The sequence below is a fragment of the Taudactylus pleione genome, unplaced genomic scaffold (genome assembly GCF_031769625.1).
Source record: "Taudactylus pleione unplaced genomic scaffold, aTauple2 ptg000465l, whole genome shotgun sequence".
In the NCBI taxonomy this organism is placed as follows: domain Eukaryota; kingdom Metazoa; phylum Chordata; class Amphibia; order Anura; family Myobatrachidae; genus Taudactylus; species Taudactylus pleione.
Window position 1 is genome coordinate 1,903,277 of NW_028284867.1, and position 27,856 is coordinate 1,931,132.

The 27,856-nt window shown below is 47.2% G+C and overlaps 1 protein-coding gene across 3 annotated transcripts; it reads left to right on the forward strand.

Annotated features, from left to right (window-relative positions):
• The first annotated feature begins 1,296 nt into the window (after positions 1 to 1,296).
• On the forward strand, positions 1,297 to 27,141 carry LOC148504612 (E3 ubiquitin/ISG15 ligase TRIM25-like). 3 transcript variants are annotated; one of them, XM_088448824.1, is made up of 3 exons: positions 1,297 to 2,848; positions 25,474 to 25,483; positions 27,084 to 27,141. In XM_088448824.1, exons 1-3 carry the CDS (start codon positions 1,297 to 1,299, stop codon positions 27,139 to 27,141), a joined length of 1,620 nt encoding a protein of 539 aa, XP_088304950.1. The 3 variants fall into 3 exon arrangements, with proteins under 3 accessions (XP_088304950.1, XP_088304949.1, XP_088304951.1); XM_088448823.1 differs by lacking the exons at positions 25,474 to 25,483; positions 27,084 to 27,141 and adding an exon at positions 4,708 to 4,787 and having other exon boundaries at positions 1,297 to 2,866; XM_088448825.1 differs by lacking the exons at positions 25,474 to 25,483; positions 27,084 to 27,141 and adding an exon at positions 4,699 to 4,749 and having other exon boundaries at positions 1,297 to 2,856.
• The last annotated feature ends 715 nt before the right edge of the window (positions 27,142 to 27,856 follow it).

Consider the following 27,856-nt stretch of genomic DNA (forward strand, 5'->3'; position numbering starts at 1 on the left):
CATAGGGCTGGTGAAAGTTCCAATGGTGCGACCGACGACTTAGACACTGTCAGTGGGCATCTCAGTTGTTACATATTGGGATGCATGGCTGTGCACCAGGGAAAGGCATTGTAGCGTCATTAGTCTAAAGTGACAGACACAACTGCAGCAAAAGAGGCAAGAATGGCTGCAACTGTGTCCAACTCAGAATCAGGCATTAAGGGATCCCTCCCCCCTCGACAGACCCCACCTCCTCCAATCCACCCCTGCATCTGGATATCACAAACTCTCTCTATGAGGCCTATTCATCATCAGAGGCCGTATGGCCCCCGATAATGAATAAGTATTGATCTCGCTGCAAGGGATACTTAAATATCCAACTCGCAGCAGGGTATAGATTACACCAGAGCAATAAATCATTCATCCAGTGCCGAGACAGTTGCTCTGAAAAGCAGCTGTCCCCTCGGTTAGTATTGCAACTACAGAAGCAGCTGCGTTACTTACCTCCTCCCCATCGACCCGAGGTCACGCACGTGCACAGCCGCCGGGGAGGTAGTGAGAAGGCGGCGGAGGGATCCACTTGGATCCCTCTTCGCATCACTAGAACCCCTTCCCATAGGAAGGAGCAGGGATCCGAGAACAAGCGTCGTTTGAAGAAAGCAAAGCAAAGTTTGCTGAATATCAGGTGGTCCTACCAGACCCCTAATGATGAATGGCCCGGTAACCTAAATATGCGGAAATTAGCATTTCTGCATGGTTACCGGGCCATTTCCCTATGTGATTTTTTTCTTTGATGAAGGAGATTTAGGAAAGTATTTATCCTGTATATAACAGGATTATTATTCTGGTATGGGACTATATCTGTATTATAGTATTTATAGAAAGAGTTGTGCTATAATCAGACTTGCTAAATACACACACAGACCAGATACATGAGGGAACCAAAAAAACAATGAATAAATACAATAACAGAATCAAATGGATGATGGAATCCACTAATAATCACATGACACATCCGAGCAGCATCGTACAATAATAACAGACGCTAAATCATTTATTATAAATGTTCCTAGATATTTATTGGTGGGAATGCAGCTGAGCCAGGTAATGATCTCATCTGGATATTTATGCAATTAGCCCCCACTCACACTAATTGCTCCCTGTTAGCACCAAACATCAATGTGCAAACATACAGTATGCAACACACCAGTGGGAACCTGAGTGTCAGCTCAGCCGCGCCCTGGGTGCAGAATGTGACCCCACTGGTATCTGAGTGTCAGAGACTGTCACTTTCATTTCTCTCTCCTGCTGCCAGCGATGGCGTCTGCTGATCTGAGACAGGAGCTGGACTGTTCCATCTGCCTGAGCATTTATACAGATCCTGTAACCCTGAGATGTGGCCACAACTTCTGCCGGGTCTGTATTGATCGTGTGCTGGATACACAGGAGGGGTCTGGAGTTTATAGCTGTCCTGAATGCAGAGCAGAGTGTCAGGAGCGTTCTGCACTGATTCGGAACATAACTCTGTGTAACATAGTGGGGAGTTTACTGTCTACTCAGCCAGATCAGGAGGAGACTGGGATCTTCTGCACTTACTGCATTCACTCTCCTGTACCTGCTGCTAAATCCTGTCTGCAGTGTGATGCTTCTCTGTGTGATAATCACCTGAGAGTACACAGCAAGTCAGCAGAACACGTCTTATCTGATCCCATCACTTCCCTGGGGAACAGGAAATGCTCCGTCCATAAGAAGATCCTGGAGTATTATTGCACTGAGGATGCTGCCTGTATCTGTGTGTCCTGCTGCCTGATTGGGGAACACAGAGGACATCAGATAGAGTCACTGGATGAGGCCTCTGAGAAGAATAAGGAGAAGCTGAGAAATGCTCTGCAGAAACTGACCATAAAGAGAGAGGAGGCTGAGAAAAGAGTCCAGAGTCTGCAGGAGCGCAGGAGAGAAGATCAGAGAAAAGCAGCGGATGTAACAGAGAGAGTCACTGCCCTGTTTAGATACATCAGGAGACAGCTGAGAGACCTGGAAAAGAGAGTCCTGAGTGACATCTCCAGGCAGAAACAGCGCGTTTCACTCTCAGTCACTGATCTGATCCAGCAGCTGGAAATAAAGAAGGACGAGCTGTCCAGGAAGATGCGTCACATTGAGGAGCTGTGTAACATGTGTGACCCAGTGACTGTCTTACAGGAACCAGAGACAGGTGACTTGTGTGATACTGAGGACACAGAGAGACATGATAACCAGGTCCATGGTGCAGGAGATCTGGGTGTGGGTCTCATCTCAGGGACATTACACACATTATCTGATATAATAACAGGTATAAATACAGGGATCTATGTGCAGAAAGCTACAGACCTATTACTGGATGTAACCATAGCTGGTAATAATATATATACATCAGGTGACAGGAAAACTGCATCATGGTCAGGTATAAACCAGAAACGCCCAGTAACACCAGAGAGATTCAAGTGTAATCAGGTAATAAGCACCAGGAGATTCTCCTCAGGGCGACATTACTGGGAAGTGGATGTCAGTAAATCAGTGAGCTGGAGGGTGGGGATGTGTTATCCCAGTATAGACAGGGAAGGAGTTCAGTCATACATTGGATATAATAACAAGTCCTGGTGTGTGTGTAGGTATAATAATAATCAGTACTCAGTGATACATAACAGTACAGAGATCCGGTTACCTGGCAACATCCCCTGTGACAGAGTGAGGATATACCTGGATTATGAGGCAGGACAGCTGTCCTTTTATTCTCTGTGTGACCCCATCAGACACTTACACACAGTCACTGCTGCCCTCACTGAGCCCCTTCATGCTGCATTAATGGTGCGGGAAGGTTCTATGAAGTTATGCGAAAGAGTCAGGACATGTCAACCTACCTAATCTAAAATTGTATATCCACGCTGGAGTTTTGAGATACATGTGGGGCTGGATGCATAGGATGGACTTCTATACTAATTCGAGGTTGGTTCAGTCCTCTATATCTGATCAACACTTGTTGATGTTTCTTCATTCCAACAAATAAGAACTATCTGAGGATATTATTAGGAACCCCTTGTTGATGGTAGCATGGCGAGTTTGGTACTTTACAAGAAAGCAAAAGAATTTAAATTATCACCATTCTCTTTACCTCACTAGTTTTAAATCCCAAATTTAAAATGTGGAGGGTTTTGCACTTTTCTTATCATGGCCTGACAGGGGGATTCATTATGTCCGAGCATTGGTTGACATTGAGAGCCGTCAGCCCTATTGATTGGTGGAATTAGTGGATAAGTATGGATTGCCCCAATCCAATCTCTGGTGTTACATCAGGGACAACACTAAGGGCCTGATTCAGACCCGCTTGCAAGCACTATGTGCTCGCAAGCAGGTCGATGGCCGGGCAGTGCGCAGATGCGGCGTGCGCGAGCCCCTGAGCGAGCGAGAAATCACTCGCTCCGGCGCTCACATCCAAAAGGGGCGGCTGTCGATGTTGATCGACAGCTCGCCCTGTTTGGTAGGCGAGTCGGTGGGGGTGGCTGGCCAAACGGAGGCGTTCCCGAATAGCCGGAAGCTCACTGGGGCTTGCGACAGACGAGATCCTACCACAAGGGTCTCGTCGCAAGCCCCGTTGGTTGCAACCATTGCGACCATCACCTGGCCGCTCGCTAAAGCTGTGGGTGGTCACCCACAGCTTAGTGAGCGGCCAGAAGGCCGGTCAAAAAAAAAAAAAAAACGCCCTTCAGACCTGCGAGCTGCCTGAATCAGGGCCTAAGTGAGTTCTATGATATGAGTTCTTTCATCAGAGGATTGGTCCAACTCCTTTGAGCCATTATTAGTTAGACCTATGGCATACCTCCCAACATTTTAAGTTGGGAAGAGGGACAGGTTGCGCGCCGAAGGCGCGCAAGGTCAAAAAGGGGGTGTGGCTTAAGAAAAAGGGGCATGGTCTGAAAACGGGGTGGAGCCTCGTGGCTTCTCCCGTTTTCGTTACTTTGGGGGCGGGCCCAGCACTCTCCGAGACGCTGGGCAGTCCCCAGGCTCTCCTTACACAAGAGAACAGATGCCGTGCGCATGCGCACGGCATCTTTTCTCTTCCTGCACACCCGCTGGTTTGTGATCTCCCAACTTCCCCCCCACCGCGGGACACTGCGGCCCGCGGGCGGGACAGCGGGACAGTCCCAGAAAAACGGGACTGTCCCGCTGGAAGCGGGACAGTTGGGAGGTATGTTATGGGAGAAGAGCGGCAGACTTCCTTAGATCATTCAAAGATATCTATAGGGCTATCTTCTTGGTGTACTGTACTCCCCCATATCACCATGGAAACCCTCTTATGCTCATTCCTCAATCAGTGCTCTCATCCAGCATGTATAGAGAAATGTTCTATAACATCTATCAGAATGGGTATCTTTCCCCCACCGCAGGTTCCTGACTGATGTGGACTCTATTATCAGGTCCTTTGTTGTTACCATTTTGGGATTTTTTCATTTTGTTTGAGGGGGTGTGCCTACCATGCTTAGGTTAATCTGGATGTAAAGTGCTGATTTCTGGTTTTTATGTTTGGTAGAAATGTGTTAATGGCACTGCACTGTACTATATTTTGTGCACCCACCTATAGCAGGCTTCTAATTTACATGTTGTTTATTTTATCTCGGTGCATTATATGTTGTAATGTATTATTGCTCTGATGAATAAAATTAATGTTTTTTAAAAAAATTAAAGAGTCAAAAGATGGCAGAAATTATCATTATAAATCTGCCCAGAGACTGGTGAGATCACAGGGAGGGGAATCTGATTGGTGGAGCATTTAGCCTATGGAATGAAGCAGTAGGTGGGGCTACAGCTGAGCTCCTGCTGCTTCACTTTAGGCGTTGGGTTTAGGGATGGGCAGAGTGACACATGGCTCAGCTCAGTGGAGTGTCTCGAGCCAGTGGGGTCTATTTACTAAGCCTTGGAGAGAGATGAAGTGGGTGGATATAAAGTACCAACCAACCAGCTCCTAACTGTCATTTTTCAATGACATAGCAGTTAGGAGCTGATTGGCTGTTACCTTATCTCAGTTTACTTTATCTACATCCAAGGCTTAGTAAATAGACTCCAGTGTCTCGGGACACTTTAGATTCTGCAGACTGCACTGCAGATCTGTAGCAAGCAGGGGTGCCGGCAACTCCGAGTGAGCCACTGACAGCTCAACCCCCTGCACTGCTGATCATACTTTTGCACTGACTCGGGAGAGCCAGTGCACACACACCCCGGCCTCGGTGGTAGCGGCTCCCGCCTCCCACTGTCAGAGAGACTAGAGAGGAGGTGAGTGCCTCCAATCATTCGAACATCTGAAGGATTCCAGTCATTGTGTTGAGACGCTCACTCAGTAGCCATCTCTAGTTGGGTTACCAGGTGCCCAGGTCCCCAGCACCTGGCCTCTGGCTGTGTTACATGCATGCTTGCCGACTATCTGGCTGCCCCTTCCGGGAGGGAGCAGCCAGATCGGCTTGACTGGGGGGCGTGGCCAGCAAATGGGGGCGGGGCCGGCCAGACTAGAAGAGTTTGTGGGTGGAGCGGGGGCAGAGACACGCAATCGTGTCTTTTTGGCCCCGCCCCCGCTACACGCTGCCGATATTACAGGCAGCGTGAAGCAGGGGGCGGGGCCAAAATGACGCTATTCGACGTGAATCGCGTCACAGGCCCCCCGCTGCCGAGGATTTTCCTGTCATTGCGGTGGGGGGCAGGAGGGGTCGGCAGCTGCCGGAAGACTTGCCTGCCTTCCCGGGAGGTCGGGAGCGTCACCCGATTTTCGGGAGGCTCCCGACCAAATCAGGAGGGTAGGCAAGTATGGTTACATGTGTGCCCAGCAGGTTCACATCAATTATCTGAGAGACTTCCAGCTTCCCTATTTCTGTGAACAGCTGTAATAACTGTCAGCCAGTGTCTGACCAGCCTATTATATGGCATTATACGTGTTGTAGCTCTCTGTCACCAGTGCGCCCGGTTCCACTATCTCCCCTTTTACAAACTGGTGACTCTGATCCTGTCTGCTCACACACTCTGTGGGTACAGGCTCATTAAGCTCTGTTTTGTGTCTCATTCCACCCCCCTACCCCTGGCTGCCTCATCATTGCTGCGTCTGCTAGTAGCCTTTGTGTGTCCCCCTATCCTCTACTTTCCCCTAACTCCTCATCTTGTATCATTGTATTATATTATCCTATTAATGTATTCTGTTTACCATCAATGTCCGTGCTTATGGCATATTATAAATAAAAGATGATAATAATAAAAACAATAATAATAATAATAATAATAATAATAATAATAATAAAAAATGGACCTTCGGGTCTAAGCTACAAATTAATAAATATGGAGACCATTTATGGATCACAAAACAGCCGCTCCGCAGCGCAAATACAGCTTTGAACTCGCCGTGCTCTGAGATATAGTTTTGTGGAATAATGTGGCAGAGACCCAGCAGCTCGTACAGACAGAGGGGAGGAGTTGGGCAGATTTTCCTAGCAAACGGAATTATCCTATTGTTTATTATTACAGCACCAGCATATTCCGTTTGCACTTTACAATTGAAACATTTCACTCTCCAGCACAAGATTGTATTAATGAGGTAATAAACCTGTGTAGAGATGCACGCTAACTGCACGCAATGGTCACGTAGTTCAGCGGTTATTAGCTACTGCGAGATATTCTTGAATCTTAACAAACCCTGTCCTAAGTGTAAGCACAAATGCGCCATTGCGTATGCGACCGATGGTACCAGAGATGGCCGAGGGAATACCATAGTCGCTCCTGGGTGGTGACTGTGAGGTGGGCTGAAGTGTATACAAAAAAAATCCATGGCATGTGCGTATTATTGGTGTACTGGGCGTGTCAGCGAAAGTAGCTGCATTCTCAGCTGCAGTCACAGAGGCCAGAGTCAGACAGAGAAACTGCACTCGCCATGGGGCTGATGTAAGTGTCATTGGTGCACACGATGATGGTATAAAAACAGCGTGCAGAGATGCAGAAAGTGGGTGTTTTAGTCCTTTCATACATTCAGGTACACGAGTAGAAGGCTAAAACTAGCATTTGTAAAAATAGTCACCAGCAGATGTATTTGCGTGAACCTCTGAATCAGGTCAATGTGTTGCAGGTTGCACATTTTTGCTGCCATTCTTCCCATTCCTGAGAAACCTGTACATACTGTAGTGAAAGGTGCGTTGGCTACAGATGCCGGCTGTGTCTTTTTATGTGTTGTATTTAAACAACGTTATAATTACCAATGTGTGAGAACGACGGAAGGTTTAGCACAGTTAGAACACGGGGTCTCCTGTGAGCCGTAGCTTATACCTTTTTCACACTGCCATCAAATAACCCGGGTTACTGCGCAGTGTGAAAGGGGCCAGTTGAAATAACCTGGGTTGAGTGACCCGGCATTTGAACTCAACCTGGCTCGCGGTGCAGTGTGAACGGGTAACCTGGGTCGAGGCGACCCAGGTCCCGTCCACTGCTTAGGGAGAGCCGGCACTTGGAGATAAAGATCTCCAAGCACCGGCTCACCATGTGATGGCGGTGATGTCATCGACCCGACATTAGTGCCGGGTCGGGCCACCAGTCTGAAAAGGATCTCAGGTGGGTTACACCAGGCATCATCGACGCGTGCACAAATCCTGGGTGTGACCCGCCATTAGCGATCTGAAAGGGGTATTGGTGAGGTGTGGCTGCTGTTATGCACGAATGATTTCATTTGAACCTCCTGCAAATGGTGATTCACAACATATATATAGGCTCACTTCTTAATATGTATGCCTCTTAGGGGCAAACACAGGATTTTTATGGGGGGATTTCTACACATGCATATATACACACACATACATAAGTCACACATACATTGCACACACACACTTACCTTGCACCATGTAATTAGGCTCCTCCCCCTAGCAAAATGCTGCAATTCATGGGTCATTCAGGAGGTGGGCGGAGCTAAACGACATGATTCTAATGGAATCACGTCATATTGGCTCCACCTCTCGATTAGCCCACGAATCGCGGCATGTTGCCGTGAAGTGAGCGGGGCTTAAAAACATGGTGCCTGCTCTCGAGCCTGTTGGGGGGTGGGTTTTCTGGGTACTCAGAAACCCCCCTGCGTGCGCTGCTGCCTCTAATCATAAATCTGTTATGACATAAAATTGCAACATAAGATACACAACTAATCTTTCTGGGTTACAAACTTATGCTGGGTTCACACTGAAACGACAGATCAGCCAACAGACCGATCCGCCATCCGAGTGGCCGATTTCTAAGCTATACACACTTACCAACCGGCCATTCCATATGACTGGCCTGACATTACAACTGGGCAAGAATTTCAATTTGCCCACCCAGTAGTGAGGTCAGTGTCGGCGGGTCCTGTGGCCAGTGCACGGGTTGGCCGTACACACAGATACACCGATATATCTTTCAGATATATATTGACATTGACTATGCTGCAGGACTGACCAGGGGCATAGCTATAGCAGGTGCAGGGGGTATGGCAGCCGGCCCTCCTCCTGCACCCATTTACACTGCCAGTGGGAGGGCGCTCACCTCCTGAGCCCCACAGACAGCTTTTAATTTCTTAGCTGCTGTGTCCTGTCCGGGCTGACTCGGTGTTTCCTCACTGAATCTGGGAGTAGGCGCATCGTCCCAACATCAGTGAGAAGAGTCGGAGCCAACCGTTGTTGCAGATGTGCTGCCCTGCATCAGCATACTGCTGAGCCCCCACCCTGCTCTTTTGCTATGGGGCCCCCATCAGTTTAGCTACAGTAAGCCAAGAATGTCATTCACAGACATATATGTGTACAGAGCCACCGATGCACTCACAATTTATTGTTTATCGATCGATCGAACAATATATCGACAAGTGAGTACCCAGCTTACCTATGCTTCACCCCTCAAAGAGGTAATCTCATTAACGATTGCAAGTGCCTTTGTCAGAAGAATTTTCCCTATAATGTAAATAGAATTACAACTTGTATACTGTGGGCACTACTAATGCTGTAGTAAAGAAAAAGATGTATTCCATGTGTCCCTTCTGCTTTCTCTTCTCTTTCCTGTATCATTTGTCTGTCACTCTCCTCATGTGCCAATATCTTCATCCTAAGTAACCCTCTTACTCCCCACATGCTCTCCTTTGTGTCTGCATCTCTCTCTCTCTCTCTCCTTTACTTACCTCCTGCACCTCTCACTCCCTGCTATGCTTTCAGCCCCTGCTTCCATCTCACCCCTTGCACCTCTCACTGCCTGCTTCCCTCTCTCACACCCAAACTTCTCGCTACCTGCTTCCCTCTCTCATTCCATGCACCTCTCACTGCCTGCTCCCCTCTCTCACTTCTCGCTACCTGCTTCCCTCTCTCACACCCAAACTTCTCGCTACCTGCTTCCCTCTCTCATTCCATGCACCTCTCACTGCCTGCTCCCCTCTCTCACTTCTCGCTACCTGCTTCCCTCTCTCATTCCATGCACTTCTCACTGCCTGCTCCCCTCTCTCACTTCTCGCTACCTGCTTCCCTCTCTTGTTCCCTGCACCTCTCACTGCCTGCTCCCCTCTCTCACTTCTCGCTACCTGCTTCACTCTCTCATTCCCTGCACCTCTCACTGTCTGCTGCCTTCTCTCACTTCTCGCTGCCTGCTTCCCTCTCTCATTCCCTGCACCTCTCACTGCCTGCGTCCCTCTCTCACACCCAAACTTCTCGCTACCTGCTTCCCTCTCTCATTCCCTGCACCTCTCACTGTCTGCTCCCCTCTCTCACTTCTCGCTACCTGCTTCCCTCTCTCATTCCCTGCACCTCTCACTGTCTGCTCCCCTCTCTCACTTCTTGCTACCTGCTTCACTCTCTCATTCCCTGCACCTCTCACTGTCTGCTCCCCTCTCTCACTTCTCGCTACCTGCTTCACTCTCTCATTCCCTGCACCTCTCACTGCCTGCTCCCCTCTCTCACTTCTAGCTACCTGCTTCCCTCTCTCATTCCCTGCACCTCTCACTGTCTGCTCCCCTCTCTCACTTCTCGCTACCTGCTTCCCTCTCTCATTCCCTGCACCTCCCCTCTCACACTTCTCGCTACCTGCTTCACTCTCTCATTCCCTGCACCTCTCACTGCCTACTCCCCTCTCTTACTTCTTGCTACCTGCTTCCCTCTCTCATTCCCTGCACCTCTCACTGTCTGCTCCCCTCTCTCACTTCTCGCTACCTGCTTCCCTCTCTCATTCCCTGCACCTCTCACTGTCTGCTCCCCTCTCTCACTTCTCGCTACCTGCTTCCCTCTCTCATTCCCTGCACCTCTCACTGTCTGCTCCCCTCTCTCACTTCTCGCTACCTGCTTCCCTCTCTCATTCCCTGCACCTCTCACTGTCTGCTCCCCTCTCTCACTTCTCGCTACCTGCTTCCCTCTCTCATTCCCTGCACCTCCCCTCTCACACCTCGCTACCTGCTTCACTCTCTCATTCCCTGCACCTCTCACTGCCTGCTCCCCTCTCTTACTTCTCGCTACCTGCTTCCCTCTCTCATTCCCTGCACCTCTCCCTGTCTGCTCCCCTCTCTCACTTCTCGCTACCTGCTTCCCTCTCTCATTCCCTGCACCTCTCACTGTCTGCTCCCCTCTCTCACTTCTCGCTACCTGCTTCTGTCTCTCATTCCCTGCACCTCTCACTGCCTGCTCCCCTCTCTCACTTCTCGCTACCTGCTTCCCTCTCTCATTCCCTGCACCTCTCACTGCCTGCTCCCCTCTCACACTTCTCACTACCTGCTTCACTCTCTCATTCCCTGCACCTCTCACTGCCTGCTCCCCTCTCTTACTTCTCGCTACCTGCTTCCCTCTCTCATTCCCTGCACCTCTCACTGTCTGCTCCCCTCTCTCACTTCTCGCTACCTGCTTCCCTCTCTCATTCCCTGCACCTCTCACTGCCTGCTCCCCTCTCTCACTTCTCGCTACCTGCTTCCCTCTCTCATTCCCTGCACCTCTCACTGCCTGCTCCCCTCTCACTTCTCGCTACCTGCTTCACTCTCTCATTCCCTGCACCTCTCACTGCCTGCTCCCCTCTCTCACTTCTCGCTACCTGCTTCCCTCTCTCATTCCCTGCACCTCTCACTGTCTGCTCCCCTCTCTCACTTCTTGCTACCTGCTTCCCTCTCTCATTCCCTGCACCTCTCACTGCCTGCTCCCCTCTCATACTTCTCACTACCTGCTTCACTCTCTCATTCCCTGCACCTCTCACTGCCTGCTCCCCTCTCTTACTTCTCGCTACCTGCTTCCCTCTCTCATTCCCTGCACCTCTCACTGTCTGCTCCCCTCTCTCACTTCTCGCTACCTGCTTCCCTCTCTCATTCCCTGCACCTCTCACTGTCTGCTCCCCTCTCTCACTTCTCGCTACCTGCTTCCCTCTCTCATTCCCTGCACCTCTCACTGTCTGCTCCCCTCTCTCACTTCTCGCTACCTGCTTCCCTCTCTCATTCCCTGCACCTTTCACTGTCTGCTCCCCTCTCTCACTTCTCGCTACCTGCTTCCCTCTCTCATTCCCTGCACCTCTCACTGTCTGCTCCCCTCTCTCACTTCTCGCTACCTGCTTCCCTCTCTCATTCCCTGCACCTCTCACTGCCTGCTCCCCTCTCACACTTCTCACTACCTGCTTCACTCTCTCATTCCCTGCACCTCTCACTGCCTGCTCCCCTCTCTTACTTCTCGCTACCTGCTTCCCTCTCTCATTCCCTGCACCTCTCACTGTCTGCTCCCCTCTCACTTCTCGCTACCTGCTTCCCTCTCTCATTCCCTGCACCTCTCACTGCCTGCTCCCCTCTCTCACTTCTCGCTACCTGCTTCCCTCTCTCATTCCCTGCACCTCTCACTGTCTGCTCCCCTCTCTCACTTCTCGCTACCTGCTTCCCTCTCTCATTCCCTGCACCTCTCACTGTCTGCTCCCCTCTCTCACTTCTCGCTACCTGCTTCCCTCTCTCATTCCCTGCACCTCTCACTGTCTGCTCCCCTCTCTCACTTCTCACTACCTGCTTCACTCTCTCATTCCCTGCACCTCTCACTGTCTGCTCCCCTCTCTTACTTCTCGCTACCTGCTTCCCTCTCTCATTCCCTGCACCTCTCACTGTCTGCTCCCCTCTCTCACTTCTCGCTACCTGCTTCCCTCTCTCATTCCCTGCACCTCTCACTGTCTGCTCCCCTCTCTCACTTCTCGCTACCTGCTTCCCTCTCTCATTCCCTGCACCTCTCACTGTCTGCTCCCCTCTCTCACTTCTCGCTACCTGCTTCCCTCTCTCATTCCCTGCACCTCTCACTGCCTGCTCCCCTCTCACACTTCTCACTACCTGCTTCACTCTCTCATTCCCTGCACCTCTCACTGCCTGCTCCCCTCTCTTACTTCTTGCTACCTGCTTCCCTCTCTCATTCCCTGCACCTCTCACTGTCTGCTCCCCTCTCTCACTTCTCGCTACCTGCTTCCCTCTCTCATTCCCTGCACCTTTCACTGTCTGCTCCCCTCTCTCACTTCTCGCTACCTGCTTCCCTCTCTCATTCCCTGCACCTCTCACTGTCTGCTCCCCTCTCTCACTTCTCGCTACCTGCTTCCCTCTCTCATTCCCTGCACCTCTCACTGTCTGCTCCCCTCTCTCACTTCTCGCTACCTGCTTCCCTCTCTCATTCCCTGCACCTCTCACTGCCTGCTCCCCTCTCACACTTCTCACTACCTGCTTCACTCTCTCATTCCCTGCACCTCTCACTGCCTGCTCCCCTCTCTTACTTCTCGCTACCTGCTTCCCTCTCTCATTCCCTGCACCTCTCACTGTCTGCTCCCCTCTCTTACTTCTCGCTACCTGCTTCCCTCTCTCATTCCCTGCACCCACAGGAGAAACTAGAGATCTGGCAATGGGTGGTCCCAGTTTTAGCATATTATGTATATATAATCTAGAGTTGCAGGGGGCAGGGTGACTCTTAGAGAAAAGGTAACTTTTGCGCGTGCCTAGGTTGCACTCCCCCAAAAGGGGTGTGGTCACTCAAATAGGGGGCATAGTTTTAAGACACACACTCTTCATATTCCACAGTGCTTTACAGGGAATATTTGGCCACTCACATCAGTCCTAGGGCTCAAGATGGGCACAGCTTGGCATTGCAGGGGTGATGGAAGCATCATGTTGAAACTCCTGCCCTTCCTAGAGGGGGGCACAGCTGGTACACGGTATCAGTCACCTGGGTATTGGTTCCTCCCGAGCACTGTCCTCCTGCTCAATCCCGGATGCCATGATCACATCTCTGCCGGAAGTGTCGCAGTGGCGGATACCATGATCACATCTCTGCCGGAAGTGTCGCAGCGGCGGATGCCATGATCACATCTCTGCCGGAAGTGACGCAGCGGCCCCTGGGCCAGCAAGCTGAGGTTACTGGCTGCCGCTGCACAGGGTAGGTGGTCACATGAACACACAGCCCGTGACGTTCCCGCCTCTGATTGGCTGCTCTGTTTGCGAGTGATTCAATTCAAGACCTGCCAGGGATAGGGGGGGACCGTGGAGCTCGGGTCCCAGCACTGGCAGCTCCCTCCCCTTTCTCACCTTAGCAGGCTGCAGCAGGTTCTCATTCTCCGGCATCGCCCAGCTCCCCGGCTTGCACTCTGGCACACTCCCTGCTCTCCTCTTCCCCGGCACTGCATTCTCTTTCTGCTGCTGTCAGCCTGGGGACAAGGGCCGCACCTCGGCCGACCGCTTGGTGGCATCCCCTGAAGAGAAGAGCGCCACCTTGGCTTCGCTCCAGCTCAGCCGCAGGACCTCTGAGGGGAATAGCCGGGGGGCAGCGCGGACATGACAGCGGCTGAGGATTACTGCTCCTCCCAAGGGTAACCAGCCTCCGCTCGTCAACCCCGCCCATCAGCAATAGGTGGTACTGTTGACTTCATGCAATATAGAGGAACTGGGCTAATGGGTGGTCATGTGCTACCCCGGACCACCCCCCAGTTTCGCCTATGCTTGCACCTCTCACTGCCTGCTCCTCTCTCTCACTTCTCACTGCCTGCTTTCCATTCTCACCCCCTACATCTCTCACTGCCTGTCTTCCTCTCTCACTTCTCACTACCTGCTTCCCTCTCTCATTCCCTGCACCGCTCACTGCCTGCTCCTCTCTCACTTCTCACTGCCTGCTTCTCACTCTCACACCCTACATCTCTCACTGCCTGCTCCCCTCTCTCACACCCACACTTCTCGCTACCTGCTTCCCTTTCTCATTTCCTGCACCTCTCACTGCCTGCTTCCCTCTCTTACTTCTCACTGCCTGCTTTCCACTCTCAGCCCCTACATCTCTCACTGCCTGCTTCCCGCTATCACCCCCGACACCTCCCACTGCCTGCTTCACTCTTTCATCCCATGCATCTCTCACTGGTTTTGGTTCGGTTTTTTCAAAACCACCCTCACGTGTTTTGGTTTTGGATCTGTATTTCTTTAAAAAAAACAGCTAAAATCACATCATTTGGAATTTATTTTTGTTCCTGCAGTATTATTAACCTTAATAACATTAATTTCCACTAATTTCCAGTCCAAGTCAATTTTTACCACCTCACAGCTCACAATATTGTTTTCTTCCAGTTTAAGCCAAAAGGTTGCACCAAGCTACCAGGCTAACTAAGCTAAGTGACAGCAGTGGGCGGCACAAACACGTGGCAGTTCAACTTCCAACATGGCACATCAGGAAACAAATGTTTTCATTAATCAAGAGGCCTGATGGAGATGGAGTATGTACTGTATGTATGTAGCTGAAGGCAGGGAAAGGAAGGGTTGATTTGTAGTAAATTTAATTCAAGTCTTGGATTCCGAAGCAAATTTATGAGGGAGGAGGGGAGGCATTCACAAAGAAAATTTACTCATTCACAACAGTCCTTGCCCCGGTTGAGCTCGGTGGTTCCTATTTTTTTTTTTTTTTTTAATCAAAGGAGCATGCAGGAGATGCTGTCTGTGGCCATAAAAAAATCTGGACATTTTTGGCATTCAGCAACTGCATGTAGAAGATTTCAGTGGCTGTGGCAGTTCAACTACCAACATGGCACATCTAGGAAAGAGAATGGCACTGCAATGGCAGACAGTATGGCAGCTTAATAATCTATAACAATAATGTTTGTCGTCTATACAAAAAGACAATCAGCAATGCCCCAATCAGTGCATAATGCAAAGAAAAGAGGTGCAAGATGGAATTGTTCTTGGGCCCTCTCACCGGTGTCGCACCTGCCCATTTCAACGGGTGGATGAACTATTAATGTGGCAGCACACAAAACGGAAGCTGTGAACAGGAAGGGGACAGAGGGATTATTAAAGTATGGTACTAAACATCTCTCATTATCTTGCTTCTGGGATTATGTATGGGAAGGTAGGTGGGAGAACACCTCCAGGTACCATCACAAAATATCCTCTCCATTGGGTGCTTGAGTTGCATCTGACCAAACATGGCTGTTATGATCAAGGAAAGCCAAGCCCATCTCTTGTTACACATTGAAATGAAAGTTTAGGAAAAAATGCAACCAGGTTGGTATCTACAAATCAAGGTTGAAAAAGGCATAAGAGTATTTTGTAAGTAAGTGGCAGAGCAGCGGCACAAACACATGGCAGTTAAAAAAAATATAGGACATCTATGAAACATTGCCACACAGCAGTGGCAGACAGGATGGCAGTTTAATAAACTATAAAAATGTCAGTCAGCAATGCCTCAAACAGCGAATAATGCAAAGAAATTAGGTGCAAGATGGAATTGTCCTTGGGCCCTTCCATCCATCCTTCTGTTGTATATATTAAACAGGACATGCACAGTTTAACCAATCATTTCAGTGACAGGGACTGCCACTTGTGGCTACAGTGATTGGTTTGTTTGGGCCCCCACTAAACAAGATACCAATGGGCTTAAGGCAGCTAACAGTATTGTTAATCCTCTCTACAGTTGGGACTGGAAGAGGTCATTCTCCTCATCTGATTCCTTACCCTCATCAGTGTGTACATCATATTCACACAATATAATTCATCCCCTCTGGAATCCACCATTATAGGTACCTCTGTATTTTTTTTATGTAATTGGTGGTAAAGGTCTTCCTCCTGGAATTTCCAGTTCATTTTGATGAACATCATCTTTTCCACATTTTGAGGAAGTCGCCTCCTACGCCGATCACTGATAAGGTTCCTAGCTGTGCTGAAAACGCTTTGGAGAGTGGGCAGTATAGGTAATGCAAAGCGAGTATGTACAAGGGCCTCCAAATTGCCTTTTTTCTCTTTCCAATAATCAAAGGGACTCTGTGACATGCCTATGTGTACAGTGTCATGAAAATAATCCTCCAACATTCTTTGGATGGTGACCCTAATAGATAGAGTTGCGGTAGCGGTGTAACTAATTTTCTGCAATTATTTTAAACCCGGCCAGATGTCACAAATTGACTCCTCTGCATTACCACTGGGTCTTTTGGTCTTTTGGGAAAGCTCTAGAAGTAATGCAAATAACACCACAACGCACTTACCACACACGGTCAAAATACACACCCCACACAACATCCAAACTCATATCCTCATGCACAACCTCAATCTTTCCAATCTTTTCAACCTGCCAATGGATCTGTTCTAATGTAAAATGTGGATGATTTATTGTTGTATTTAGGTCATGTTTAAATGATATTAAACTGTTGTGCTTTATCTCCCACTCATAGGACACAAGGTTGCTAAGGACAAATGGCAGCCATGCCAGGCTAAGGTCAAATACTTGGACTACTGTCCAAACCAGGGGCCCAGGCAATATTTAGAGCAGTAGCTACTGATAACAGGATTTAATTGCAGGAATTTGTATGCAGATTCGATATCCCTAGACTTATTAAAAGTGATAGGGGTACTCATTTCACAGGTGATGTCTTCCAGAACATGTGTAAGGTGATGGGTATTAATATCAAGATCATCCCAGACTGTCTTTTTATCTGTCCCCCTTTGAGATACTGTTTAACAGGCAGCCTCATGTGTAAATATGATAATGAGGTCACTGTGCAGGGTCTCACGAAGATGAGTAAGAATAACAGAAATTGAAAGTGTTATTAACTAACATGTCTGAAGCAAACTGTCATGATGTTAAATCTGGAGAATTTGTTATGATCCAAATTTTTTTACGCTCAGGTTGTCTGATAGATCGGTAGGAAGGTCCGTATCAGGTGTTGACGAGTACCACATCCTTGAAGTTGGCCGAGAGAGATACCCGGGTCCACTCCACTCACTGTACAAAGGTCAACCAACTGGTGGAGATATGGGGTGGAGTCGAGGCAGATAACGTGAACCTGACGATTGCGAGCCTGTTCCGGGAGGGTTAAAAGAGTTTCTGTCGTGATGATCTGTTTGGGGATATCCCGTTTCTGTGATGGAGGACAGAGGACGTAGAGGGGAGCTGATAGTGATATCAATGAAGTGGAGTCGAGAAGAGGAGTACTATGCCAAATCAGGGGAGTGTCTGACCAATCCTAGTACCATAATTATTATGTTATTTGGGAAGAATACTTCCAGAAATTATGACCCTTACACATGGTGAAATGCTTGGTATTCATAAAAACACACCATCACCATATCTTCACACGCAGTATGAACACAGAGGCAAACGAAATATGATACCTGGTGATGTGCATAAAGCCACTCAGTTAATTAGTGAGACAACTGGCTTTCAAGTTTTAGTAGCACTGGATCCCACCAGGATCGCTCGGGGAACATTAAATTTTAGATATGTTCAGGATCTTGCTAAATTAATAGATAATATCACCGAGATGTATGATGACACCTTCAGGTATACAAGTAGGGAATTGCAAGCGTACAAGAAAGAACTGGTGCAACACAGGCTAGTGTTAAATTATTTAACCGCTGTCACTGGAGGATACTGCGTAACTTTGGCCACCCAATTTGGAGTGAAGTGTTGCACCTATGTCACCAATGATACCAGCGACCCAAAGGAGGTAATAGACCACAAGATGGATGAAATTCTGCAGTTAAAATGGGAATTTCGAAAGAACCATAACGCTTCAGTGGCTGAAGTAGAGGAGAAGGTAGAGGAATGGGTTTCATGGTTGAACCCCATGAAATGGTTCTCAGGCCTAGGGAAATGGGTCCAGGAAATGATCGCAAGCATAGGTAAACTCCTGATCCTTATACTGGTCGTCATCATAGTAATCGGCATATGTGTCCGGTGTGTTCCTACTGTGTTGAAGTGTGGGAAATGTAAAGATAAGGTAAAATGAAAGAATGAAATTCTGATGGTGATCAGTAATGACAATATGAATACTGAGGTAAATATAGAACTGCATTACAACCCTGAACTAGGAAATACCATCATATAATGTATTACATTTAGAAATGCGTAAAATGTATTATTAAAAGCTTATTTTTCTCATTTAAACATCTTATATGATGTAAGTCTCTATTCCCCTTCAAAAATTCCTTTATAGGACTGGTGCATCCCCACATCTTTCCCATGATCTCCCAAGATCCGCGGTGTGCGTATAATGGTAGTTTTATGTTCCCCCCTAGAGACCCATCATAGATGGATTGAAACCTTGTGCCATCCCATAAAAATAACGTTAAATACTATCCCATATGCAAGCCTAAAATTAATTCTAAAATCAGAGTATCATAGCATGTTGTTTGCTATCAAAGGGTGGACTGTCGAAGCTGGTTTAGTGGCTGAGACAGAATAAGTGTAAAATTAGCTTGGAGCGACGCCATTTTGCGAATAGCAACCAGACTCCATCTTAAAAATCAGAATCTGCACGATGCCATTTTGCGAATGGCCGTCCAGTGCCATTCTAAGTTACAACTCACGAGCTAAGTACAGATGGCAATGTTTTTGATAAACCTTTTAGAAGCCATAACAGGCCCATTCTGGGGACAACCTTGCATAAGAAATATACCAAAACAAACACAGTATCAGTTACCAACTAGAAAAACAGCTTCCTGAGAAAAGGAATTAGAAAAAGACAATACACCAGGAACTGTGGGTGTTTTTGCATGTAAAGGGAGAGACCCCACATGTGGACAGGTGTAGCTGTGGCAATTGTAATATGGCCCAGACACTTGAATTTGACTGAATGAACAATGGTAAGAAATCTGCTTGAAAAGAACTGACACAGGTGTCCTAATTAGGCAGAAGAAAGCTTTTTAACTCACTGTCAGACAGTTTGGCACCAGCACAGCTGGGGGTCTCCACCCTGTTTGAGAGTGAATCTCATTACTAATAACACATTGCATTGCAGTTTAAAAATGGTAGTAAGGAATGATATATATATGTGTGTATATATATATATATATATATATAAAATCCATCATAAATAGAATCACATGCATAAACACCGCACATTATGCACAGTTGCGCTGTTAACATGACGCACATTAGCGAATGCACAATATCCTGCATGCAAACCCTGTTTATTAGCTGCATGCGTGCACATCTGCCCCAAATCAGATAAATCTAACTAGCGTCTTTACCCAAACCCCTAATACTTACACAATGCACACCCACATAAAAGGTTCCATAGCTTTAAAGTATAAGATTCAAGTTTTATTCATTTATTACAAATGCTGTGAAATAAAGGCTATTTGGTATCTAAGGTTTAATACATGATAAGTAAGCCGTGTTTGGTGTTATACTGATCTGCACTTTCTCAACAGCTTTCCGGTATCATCGGTGTGAAGATCGCAACATGCATTCTCAACTTATGGACCGTAGAGATATAAAGCACCAAAATGTATTTTGTGAAACCAACAGCCTAGATTTGCATGCAGGGGGAATAGAGGAGACAATAGGCTGTCAGAGGCTGACCTGTGTCCATTTGAATCAACCTGTTAAATATCCTGTAACAGATGCACCCGCACTGGGAACCAATGAAACCATGCCAAACTTTTCTATTGTATAGTCTATTTCTGTAAGGGTATATATGTGGGTTCTGACCCCAATCTGGAGTCTTCATGCTGATGCTGTTGATGGAGGTTTCTTATGGATACCTTGGGTCTGTACAATTTCTTTGTGCTAAGTTGTACTTAGATCACAGCGTGTAACTATCTGTACTTTACTTGAATAATACTTTGTGCTTTAGAAACACATGTTCAAGGTCTGAAGGCTTTTATTTACTGTATGACTGCGTACGCAAATAGCGTAAATTTTAGAGGTTTATAGGCAGGTTTTAGAAGGTATAGGTAGGAGCATATAGAGGTTAGAATTCAGTATCCTTAGGTGACGACTATCAACTTCTTTCTATTGCGTGGGAATCACACGACGCTAAATAATAGCATCGCCGTATGTACTTATAATGGGCGAGATTCACTAAAATGGCGCTGGGCGGCCAGTCGCAAAATGGCGCCTCATTGCCATTCGCAAAATGGCGTTGCACAGATTTAATTTTAAACCGATTCTGTCTCAGCCAATTATCCGGCTTCGACAATGATGTTTTTCCTCAAAGTGGAATCCGAGTAAGAAGGGAAGACCCGAGCTGCGGATCAGATTGACTCGGATTCCCAATGTTTGGGTTCGGATTCAAAGGAATCTAAACCACTCATCTCTAGTAACAATCTCTACATGGTATAAAATAAAGTCCATCGTTGTGATATATCTTTAACAGTTTAGGCAGTGTAAGCCAAGAAAATGCTTGGACCTCCATTAATTCACTGACTTGCTTCCCTAAAATTGTCACTGCTCAGCTCGCTTTTATCATACATTAATGTGCCATACACCTAAACCTTCCTCAACAAATGCTCTATACAATATTGAAAACGGCATCAATATTCGTCCTGTAGTTCTCGATATTAGCCCGAACAAACAGACAGACTCCTACTAGGGACTTCTGTGTTGGTCACATAGAAAGGAGACACCGATCACTGATTCCTGGGTGCAAGAAAGTTTTATTTTATTTTTTTTCTATTTTAACTATTTATTTTATTTGTGATCAGCCTGTGGACTATCAGACACACAGGCTGATCACAGAACCTACTCCAAGCTCTGCTTTTCCTGTCAGCAGACAAGGAAGGCTGAGCAGGAGTAGGTGAAATAGGGGGGGGGAACCCTACATAACGCCATCTCCAGATAGCGTTATCATCGCAGGGCTCCATCCAGGTATTTTTTTACAATTTATTTTAGTAAACCTGAAACAGATCTCATTTCCCATTACAAGTATGGGAAATGCGATCTGCTTATAAAATAATGTGAATTTAAGGGTTTGGGGGCATATTTACTAAAGTGAGAGTTTTTAGAAGTGGAGATGTTGCCCATAGCAACCAATCACATTCTACTTAACATGCATCTAGCACCTTCTAGAAGATAATAGCTAGAATCTGATTGGTTGCTATGGGCAACATCTCTACTTCTAAAAACTCTCAGTTTAGTAAATTTACCCCCTGGAGTTGTTTTTTTCTTCATTTATGAAAACTTCTCCAAAAGCCCTTTTACACATTTAAGTGATACTAAAATAATGTGAAAAGACTGTGAAAACAGCTGTTTTCACATTATTTTAGTAAAATTAATATTGATAAATATATGACCCTATGTGATTCACTTCATGTTAAGGGGTCTATTCATAAAACAGTGAAAAGTCCTGTTTAGGTGAAAACAGGGCTTTTCACTGCTTACGGTGATCCATTAAGGGGGTTACTGTGGAGAAGGTTATTCCTTCCCCAGCGGCACCCCCGCTTTGTGTATGAATCGCATCACCATACTTTTGTAGGGTTGCGTATGATATCCCAATGGCTGAGTAGCCGCCGGGTGAAATACCAATGCCAGAACCCCGATGATGAGAAATCCCGACAGGAGCAGGTAAGTAAACTTACCCTACCCCTCTCCCAACCCTAACCCTCCATTAGTGGTACCTAACCCTAACCTCCCTGTAACTTCCTCCAGGAGGTGCCTAACCCTAACCTCCCCTACCCACAGCCTAACCCTCCCTGGTGGGTGCCCAACCCTGTCCCCCTGGTGGTAACTAAACCTAACCTCCCCCCGTCGCTAAAAGCTAAAGACAGGCCGGCTTACCTTCATTCGGGAAGCCATCTGTCGAGATTTTAAAATTGCCAAGGCACATCATCCGGCAATATGGCGAGCGCGAATAATACAAAAGCATACATATTGGCTCCCGCATAAAAAAAACACATACATTGGCCCCCACATTAATAAAACACACTACATTGGCCCCCACAGGAATAAAACACACTACATTGGTCTCCACAGGAATAAAACATACTACATTGGTCTCCACAGGAATAAAACATACAACATTGGCCTCCACAGGAATAAAACACACTACATTGGTCTCCACAGGAATAAAACACACAACATTGGCACCCACAGGAATAAAACACACATTGGCCTCCACAGGTATAAAACACACTACATTGGCCTCCACAGGAATTAAACACACTACATTGGTCTCCACAGGAATAAAATGCACTACATTGGCCTCCACAGGAATAAAACACACTACATTGGTCTCCACAGGAATAAAACACACTACATTGGTCTCCACAGGAATAAAACGTACTACATTGGCCCCACAGGAATAAAACGCACTACATTGGTCTCCACAGGAATAAAACACACTACATTAGTCTCCACAGGTATAAAACACACTACATTGGTCTCCACAGGAATAAAATGCACATCTATTGGCCCAAGAGAAATACAATGCATGTACATTGGCCCCAGGGGTGTATCTAGGGGTCAGAGCACCCCTGAAAAATGAAGGGACTGTCATGCCCCCCAATATTTTCAGAATTACACTCTGTGAAGGGGAAGGGCAGGGGTGTATCTAGGGGTCCGATCACCCCTGGCAAACTAAGGGAGTGGCGCCCCCCTCCTATGATTCAATGGTTACTCCCACAGGAAATAAAATAACACACACTTATTCATTGCCCCCACAGCCAGAAAATAAATAAAAACAAACATTAATTCCCCCCAGCCCCCTACAGAAGACTGAGTGACCTCACCTGCTGGGCTGTCACAGATCGCTGTAGAGCTAATTGCAGGAGACCAGCCTCCAGTCACTTCAGAAAGTGAGTGTCTCTCTCCAGGCCAGTGGGTTGGGACTTGTTCCCACTCCCTCCCTTAGCACCTCATCACCGTCCTCAGCCTCAGCCCCTCATCACTGTCTTCAGCCCCTCATCAATGTCCTCAGCCCCTCATCACTGTCCTCAGACCCTCATTGCCTCCCTTAGCCCCTCATCACTGTCCTCAGCCCCTCATCACCATCCTCAGACCCTCATTGCCTCCCTCAGCCACTCATCAGCCTCTCATCACCATTCTCAGTCCCCATCACCACTCTCGGCCAGCCCCCATCACCACCCTCGGCCAGCCCCCATCGCAGACAGATCCCAACTTTCCCGGCCCAAGACCTCACACTGCTGTACACTCCTGCTGTCTTCCTGTTCATTCTCACCCCTGCAGGTCCTGGCCGCCAGAGTCAGCATAGCAGCATGCACAGCCGTAACTAGACTTTTTGGTGCCCTGTGCCAGAAAGAGCATTGGAGCCCCCCTCATTTTTCAAAGGGACATAATGCACCCAAAATAGGGCCATGGCCTCATGGGGAAGGGCCAGGGAAGAGATAGGAGAGGCTAGGAGATGTTGGGGATGAAATAAGAGGAAGCTACAAGTGAGAATGATAATAAACAGAAATTTGACAGGCCCAAACAGCGCCCCCTGACCTGTGGTGCCCTGTGCGATGGCACCGGCCGCACTACCCTAGCTACGGTCCTGGCAGCATGTGCCCTGATCACTCCCTGATGCCTGCTATAAAGAAAGGTCATCTAGATGCTGCCATTAGGTGTCTGTCCTCTCTATCGAAGCATGCACAGTGTTTGACATCACACATCACTAAGGGGTGTGTGACATCGCACGTCACGTTTAGGGTTAGGCACCAGGAGGGAGGGTTTGGGTTAGGCACCAAAGGGAGGGTTAGGGTGAAGATTAGGACTAGAAAACAACAAAAAACATATGTTGACCATTTATGTGTCGACCTTTTGATCATGTCGACCATTTGTACCCGTTGACCTTCTTACATGTTGACATATAGGGCTCTATTTATTATCATTATTTTTACTAAAATAAAGTGAAAAAGGGTGTTTTCACACCCTTTTCACATTATTTTAGTATCACCTAAAGTTACTAAAGGGCAATTGGAGTAGAATTCGTAAAATTCTACTCCAAGCCCTAAGTATCGCATATTTTTAGTAATCAGATCGCATTTCCCATAATTGTAATGGGAAATGCGATCTGCCTGGGATTTACTAAAAATAAATTGTGAAGAAATACCGGGGGAAGCCCCGTGATAATAACGCCACCTGGAGGTCGCGTTATCCAGGGTCTCTCCCGCTTACCGGACTCCTGCTCCGCTCTAACAGGCAGGGCAGAGCTCGGTGCCGGTCCCAGTGATCAGCTGTGTGGTCTAAACAGACCACACGCTGATACACTGCTAAAAAAACAAACAAACAAAAAAACTTACCTGAGTCCAGGGACCGGAGATCGGGGCTTCAGTGATGTCCTCCCTCTGGTCATCTGGTCTCCCATCCTGCACTGGGACCCGACCCGGTCATCAGCTGACTGGGCCCCAGTGTAGGATGGGAGATCAGCTGACCATAGCCACGGAGGAAGTCACCAGAGCCCCGATCACAGGAGGTAAGTGTAATTAAGGGAGGGAGGGTCAAGGGGGGGAGGGTGGTTACAATCACGGAGGTCAGGGCTTAGGGGTGGAGCTTAGCGGCGGCCGGTCGGCGCATGAGCGGGCACTTGTCACAGTATTTTTTTGTGAAAATACCGTGATAAGTGTGCGGAGGGGATTCGCAGGGACGGGGCTTTATCGCAAGCTCTGTCCGTGCAAGGGATTTTTAGTAAATCCCTGTGATATTGCCTGAATTCGCAATGCGGATTGTAGTAAATTAGAGCCCTTAGTGTGTCGACCTTATGTCCCTGTCGACCTTTTGCCTCTGTCGATCTATTGTTTGTCTAACATCTATTATCTACCTAAACATTGTCGACCTTTTTACTGTAGATCTATTAATCCATAACCACCATGACGGTGCTAAATTTGAATCCTAGGCATGACTGTATTTTATATTAATACGAATGTGAAGTTGCTTGATATAGTTAGAATTCACAGTCTTCCCTTGTAACAGCAGATGGCTCCATTGGTAAGCTGTCTGACTGCAAAGTGTGAAGGTGCTAAGTTTGAATCCTAGGCATGACTGTATTTTCGATTAATGAGAATGTGAAGTAGCTTCATATAGTTAGAAATCACAGTGTCCCCTTTAAATAGCAGATGGCTCATTGGTAAGCTGTCTGACTGCAAAGCATAAAGTGACAGGATTGATTCCCATCTATGGCCCGTTTTCAATTACACGCGAAAAGTTGGAAGAGTTTCGCCTACATCGCGTGTTTTTGACTAATTTACTTTTCGTGCCCTCCCCTACTTTTCTCCCTATTCAATTTCAAAGGACGCGAAAACGGAACCTGCCGAAACTCTAGCAGGTGGAAAGTGCTGTCAAAAACGGGAAAACCAATCTGACACCCCCCAAAAGATGCACTAACATTGGGGATCAATATAGATAACCCCGGATAGCCCTACTGAAGATATTTGGGGTACTTAAGGTGCGACAATAGCTTCTAATTAGCATCTTTACAAAAGTGGTGAAGAATAGCTGCACGCAGTATTTTTTGGGGAAAATAAGTAGTCCTGTCAAATTTGGGGTACATGAAAATGGGTGCTAGCATAGTTTTGAAGTCCCTAAAGTGAAGTCTTAAAATACGTGAAAAATGCACCTGTTGCAAAGTCCTGCAATCAAAAAAACTTCTGCCCCATACTTGGGGACCCCCCAGAAGCCTATTTCGCTACTTTTTATGTTTGTACCCCAAATTTGGACTTTTTCGCCCCGATTTTCAAAATCATTTTTTGGGGTGTTCCTCACTGTTTGGGGGGAATTCTTTGGTGCATTTATGCTTTGGGGGGCTCTCCCAAGGGTGCAGGATGGTTTTCCGATGTTTGCACCCCAAAACCCCAATTCTGCACTTTTTTTCCGCCTGCTATTCATAGGCAAATCTATTCCGCCTATTACATTGCATTGACTTTTCGCGTAAGGCAAAAGCCTTTGGAATTGAACACAGAGATAAGTTTCCGCCTGGCAAAATGACGTAACCTGCGATACTTTTCCGTGGATTCTGACTTATTGCGCTTAATTGAATACGGCTCTATGACATGTGAAATGTGCATATGACTGAAGGGGAGGAAATGTGATCAGACGCAGAGTGAAGATGCCGGCGCCGGGCGCTACCTTGCCCAGGGACGTTTCTTGAATAACTGAAACTTCCGGATATGCTGGCACGTGCCCTAGTTATGCCACTGCATCTGGTTACATCAACTCTGAAAATACAGTTTTGGGAGGTTTGACCACATTTCCCATATGCACCAAGTTCTGGGAAGATAAACTTTCCAGAGCTTGGACCCAATAAGCAATGTCATCTACAGATGGTGTTACCTAAGCCATACCTGCCCACTTTCTGGCTGCTCCTTCTGAGAGGGAGCAGCCAGATCGGCAGGATGGGGGGGGGGGGGGGCGTGGCCAGGACAAGGGGAGTGGCTGGGCAAGTGACAGGCACTTGTAGGCATGGCGGGGGTGGGGCCACGCGATTGCATCATTTTGGCCCCGCCCCCGCTACACAATGCTGATAAAATTGGCATTGTGAAGCAGGGGGCGGGGCCTTAATGACGCAAATCACGTTAGGGCGACATTACTGGGAAGTAGATGTCAGTAAATCAGTGGGATGGAAGGTGGGGATGTGTTATCCCAGTATAGACAGGAGAGGAGTTCAGTCAGTCATTGGTAATAATAACAAGTCCTGGTGTTTGAGGCGGTATAATAATCAGTACTCAATGATACATGACAGTACAGAGATATGGTTAGCCGCCAATATTCCCTGTGACAGAGTGAGGATATACCTGGATTATGAGGCAGGACAGCTGTCCTTTTATTCTCTGTGTGACCCCATCAGACACTTACACACAGTCACTACCGCCCTCACTGAGCCCCTTCATGCTGCAGTATGGGTAGGGACAGGTCGTATGATGATATCTGGGGGAGTCAAGAGCTGGGAAAAATCTGCTCAGAGACTGGTGACATCACAGGGAGAGGAATCTGATTGGTGGAATGTTTAGCCTATGGAATGAAGCAGTGGCTCTTCCTGCTTCGCTCTAGGTGTTAGTGATGGGAAATGTAGTTCATTATGATCTAGTTCACTCAAAAGATTAGTTCAAAAGAACAGTTCATGTAGTTCATTTAGGTGATTACATCACTGGCTCTGAAACACTGCTGAGAGAAGTGATTGGAAACAGAACTAGTATATTATACATACAGTAGGCATTTCTAGTACTAGCTCATTGTATGCATAGTCTTGTTCAAATTATCAGTATATGTCTAAAATTTTAATATTTCAAAACAGAAATCACTTATACAAAAATTAGTAGTAGCTCTGAAATGTTAATTATTTTTGAGAAAGACCCAAATTCAGAGTATTGTGAAGTGTAATTTTTTTGCTTTTAAAACATAGTAATTGGAAATAAAACCCATATCTTTACCCCAATCTTATTTTTTTTTATTGCACCCACTAATGTCACTGAATGCACACCAGGGCTAGATTAAAAATAGGGTTGAGTAGTGGCAAACGCAGGATTTCTAGAGGGGGGTTTCCAAATGCCTGATTTTAGAGTGAGTGTGGCCAGTCCATGAATAGGGCATAATTACCACTTATCCAGCTTTAATATGTGTCATACAAAGTGTATTGTGTTATAATTCCAGCATATACAGGACCAGAGATCACAGTATGCCATTAAATGTGGCAGTAGGGCCATCCTGCC